General features: G+C 49.8%; 1 protein-coding gene across 1 annotated transcript; it reads left to right on the forward strand.

Annotated features, from left to right (window-relative positions):
* The first annotated feature begins 1,222 nt into the window (after positions 1-1,222).
* LOC136551680 (FCS-Like Zinc finger 6-like) lies at positions 1,223-2,326 on the forward strand. The gene is made up of 2 exons (XM_066543222.1): positions 1,223-1,826; positions 1,932-2,326. The coding sequence occupies exons 1-2, from the start codon at positions 1,480-1,482 to the stop codon at positions 2,104-2,106; spliced, it is 522 nt and encodes a 173-aa protein (XP_066399319.1). The 5' UTR covers positions 1,223-1,479; the 3' UTR covers positions 2,107-2,326.
* Positions 2,327-3,841: the final 1,515 nt, after the last annotated feature.

The raw sequence follows: 3,841 nt of genomic DNA on the forward strand, positions 1-3,841 counted from the left end.
ATGTATATTTGAGTATTTGTATTCACAAAGTTTTGTTAACCACGTGTTTCCCTACATAATTAATTAAGAATATTCATGTTTTCTGCAGAACCGCTAAATGAAATAGCTCCCGCTATATCCCGTTATAGCTTTTTATAGTTTTTTTGGAGGAGGCTACCGCTAAATGTTCATGGCCCACGATTTAAAACCCTGATCATCCTCATCTCTTCTTATAGCTTACAAATATTTTAATAGAATTAGCACACTGGCCTAGCTTTATGGTTTTTAGAACAAAAAATATTAGCTGCGCAAACGGGCTGACACTAATCATGCACATTGAAGCATAAAAAGGGAGAGGAGAACATTTGTAACTCTATATGCAACAAAAATTCAATATATGTGACTTTTACCTCAAAGAATTCATGAGATATACTTCAAAGAATTTGTTCATTGAGCAATTTGCTTGGAAAAAAGCAATCAGGCTATCTGCTCCCTCTGTTTTAAATTATAATTTACTTTAATTTTGTCTTAAATTAAACTTCAATAAATTGGACCAAGCTTCTTTAAAATATTAACATTTACATGTTCAAATAAAATACAATATCAAAACATATTCCAAGTAGAATTTAATAAAAGGATATTGTAGATGTTGATGCATTTCATATGAAGGATTCAAGATTGCAAAATTTAACTTAAAGCAAATTTAATGAGAAACTATAATTTTGAATATTTGGAGCAGTACTACCAAACGTCCAAAGTGAATTTTGCGTTAAAAAACCGTCCGAAGTGAATGAAACACATGCAGCCCCACACCATAGGCTCCACAGAGAACTTCATGCTAGACTCAAGCATGAACCTGTTTTTATATGGCACTATTCTTTTTCTGCAATTTTCTCTAAAACTAGAACATATTCTTTTCCTCCAGGAAGCCTCGCAATCGCACAATGAAGCCAAGTTAACCGGAGCACTGCACCCAAATCAACGAGTGAACCTGACAGTTGATAATAAAAACCCGTGAGGTGGACAGGAAATTAATTCAGCAGCGGCGACAGCTCCCCGACCCAGCGCCAGGAAAAGAACAAAACCGCAATGATCGAGCGAGCCCCCACTCCTAAACAAAATGACACAAGCGACCCCAGGACCCAGGGAGCCTGTTGGGCTAGCGCTGACGTGGATCCGACGGAACACCGAGCCGCATCCGACGGCCCGGATCGTCGCGCCCCTTCTTTTATCCCCGGCCCGGCCCTCCCCTCCCTCCCGCACAAGCGCGCACACCCACTTCCCCGTCTCCTCTCCTGTCCTCCACACGAGTGCACGAGAGAGACAGAGAGGAAGAGAGAGCTCGTGCCTGCACTTCCATGGCCGGCGCCTCCTGGTGTGCTCCTCGCAGCATCACGACCGCACCTTTGCGTTAGCTCTGTCGCACGAGGAGAGCGAGAGGTACGTACGTTGATTACTTTTTCTTGGAGCGGGAGGGGTAGCAAACCGGCAAAGGAGACGATGGTGGGGAAGAGGGAGCGGGACTCCAAGAACCCGATGCGTCGGACCACGAGCATGACGGAGTTCGCGCCGCCCGACCCGCTCGCGGCGGTGATGGAGGACGAGGAGGAGGCCCAGCTGCCCGACAACAGCAACAGCAGCCTCCGTGGCGCCGCCTGTGGGCAGCAGGACTGGCTGTCCTCGTTCGGCGGCGGCGGCGGCGCCGGGGGCGCCGCGGCGTACCGCGCTCGCGCGGGGCTCCACCGCAACTCGGCCGACTACTCCGTCGTCGAGACCGCCGCGTTCCTCCGCGCCTGCGGGCTCTGCCGGCGCCGCCTCGGGCCCGGCCGCGACACTTTCATGTACAAGTACGTGTTCGCTCCCTCGCCACCTGCCCGCCGGCGTGATTAATTCTTGCTTGCATGGCCTTTCTTTTTCGCTCTCTCACTCACCTTCCGTCTCGTGCTGTGCAGGGGCGAGGCGGCGTTCTGCAGCCTGGAGTGCAGGGAGCGGCACATCACGCAGGAGGAGTGGAAGGACAAGTGCGCCGTGACGTCGATCAAGGACGCTGCCGCGGGCGCGGCGAAGAAGGCCAACGGCCGCCGCGCCGGCTCCGGCAAGGCCGGTGGCACGGTGGCCGCGGCATGACGAGGCGCGCCCACGCAGGCTGCACCTACACCTAGCTACCTACCACTACCAGCAGCTTCCTCAGCTAGCCAGCTGCAAGCTCATCATCGATCGATCAGTCATCCACGACCGCGACCATCTATACCAGTCATCATCCCCAGGCCCGAGATAGGCTTATCGATTAGTTATCTGGATCGATCGCTGCATCATGCAAGCCGTATTAATACCATTAGCTTGATTCCATCCTTCGCAAAAGAAATTCTTCAAGCTTGCTAGATGGTGATAGAAACTGTAGGATCAACTAGACATACATCTAACGGGTACAACCTCTTCTACTTGTGATAAAAGATGTGGTTTATCCTAGTACATGAAGAAATAGAGCAACATAGAGGAGAAGGTGAGAGGTGAGATGTCACCGACCGTCGGAGGGTTTGGCAGAGGAGCTAGAGCCGTCCATAACGATGTCAGTGTTGCTGTGGAGTCCGGTGGTGCGGTCTAGCAGTGGCGCGGTGTCCCGGCGGAGAAGACGGTAGCGGCTGAAAGGTCCTAATGGCTAGAGGGGGTGAATAGTCTATTAAAAAAATTTTACAACAACACTTAACAAATCGGTTAGACAATTATGAGACGAAGCAAGTGTTGCGCTAGCCTACTAAAATAGCAATCCACCTACCACAATTTTAGTTTATATAGTTTCTATCCACACAATAACTATGACACTACACTAAGTTAGTGTGCTCTCAAAAGCTAACTAAAAAGCCACACTAACCAAACTAACAAGCTCTCACAACTAGCTACACTAAAGAGCTTGACAACTAGTTTGCGTTAATGTAAAGAGAGTAAGCAAGATGGTTATACCGCCGTATCGAGGAAGGAGCCAATCAATTACAAGAATGAATAACAAGGAAGACCAATCACCTCAGAATCTAATGACGACACAATGATTTTTTAGCGAGGTTCACTTGCTTGCCGGCAAGCTAGTCTTCGATGTGGCGATTCACTCACTTGGAGGTTCATATGCTAATTGGCATCACACGCCAAACCCTCAATAGGGTGCCATACAACCAACACAAGATCAGGATCACACAAGCCACGAGTAATCCATTAGAGTATCTTTTGACTCTCTGCTAGGAAAATATCAAGAACCCCTCACAATTACCACGATCGGAGCCGGAGATAATCACCAACCTCCGCTCGACGATCCTCGCTGCTCCAAGCCATCTAGGTGGCGGCAACCTCCAAGAGTAACAAGCGAATCCCATAGTGAAACACGAACACCAAGTGCCTCTAGATGCAAACACTCAAGCAATGCACTCCCCTGTGCGCTCGGTCATGCTCGATCGGACGTGCCCGATCATGCTCGACTGGACACACCCAGCGTTCGGTCACACGGCGACTCTCCTGTGCGCTGCCACGTCAGCAGGACCGGACGCACACTGTCAGCGTCCGGTCACTAAGTGACCCAGTGCTCGGTCAGAGACCGACGCCAGCGTCTTCGCTGCTTCTTCTGACCGGACGCGCCGGTCCTACCGAGACCAGCGTCTGGTCACTTACAGTGACCTCTATCTTTTCTGTCTAGGGCGCTGGTGTCACCGTCGGACTATCCGCACTCTACGGGCGAATACTCCGCCGATGAAGTTCCTAACCCTTGCTCAAATGTGCCAACCACCAAGTGTATCATCTTGTACACATGTGTTAGCATATTTTTATAAATATTTTCAAGGGTGTTAGCACTCCACTAGATCCTAAATGCACATGC

The sequence above is a fragment of the Miscanthus floridulus genome, chromosome 4, assembly GCF_019320115.1.
Source record: "Miscanthus floridulus cultivar M001 chromosome 4, ASM1932011v1, whole genome shotgun sequence".
Classification (NCBI taxonomy): domain Eukaryota; kingdom Viridiplantae; phylum Streptophyta; class Magnoliopsida; order Poales; family Poaceae; genus Miscanthus; species Miscanthus floridulus.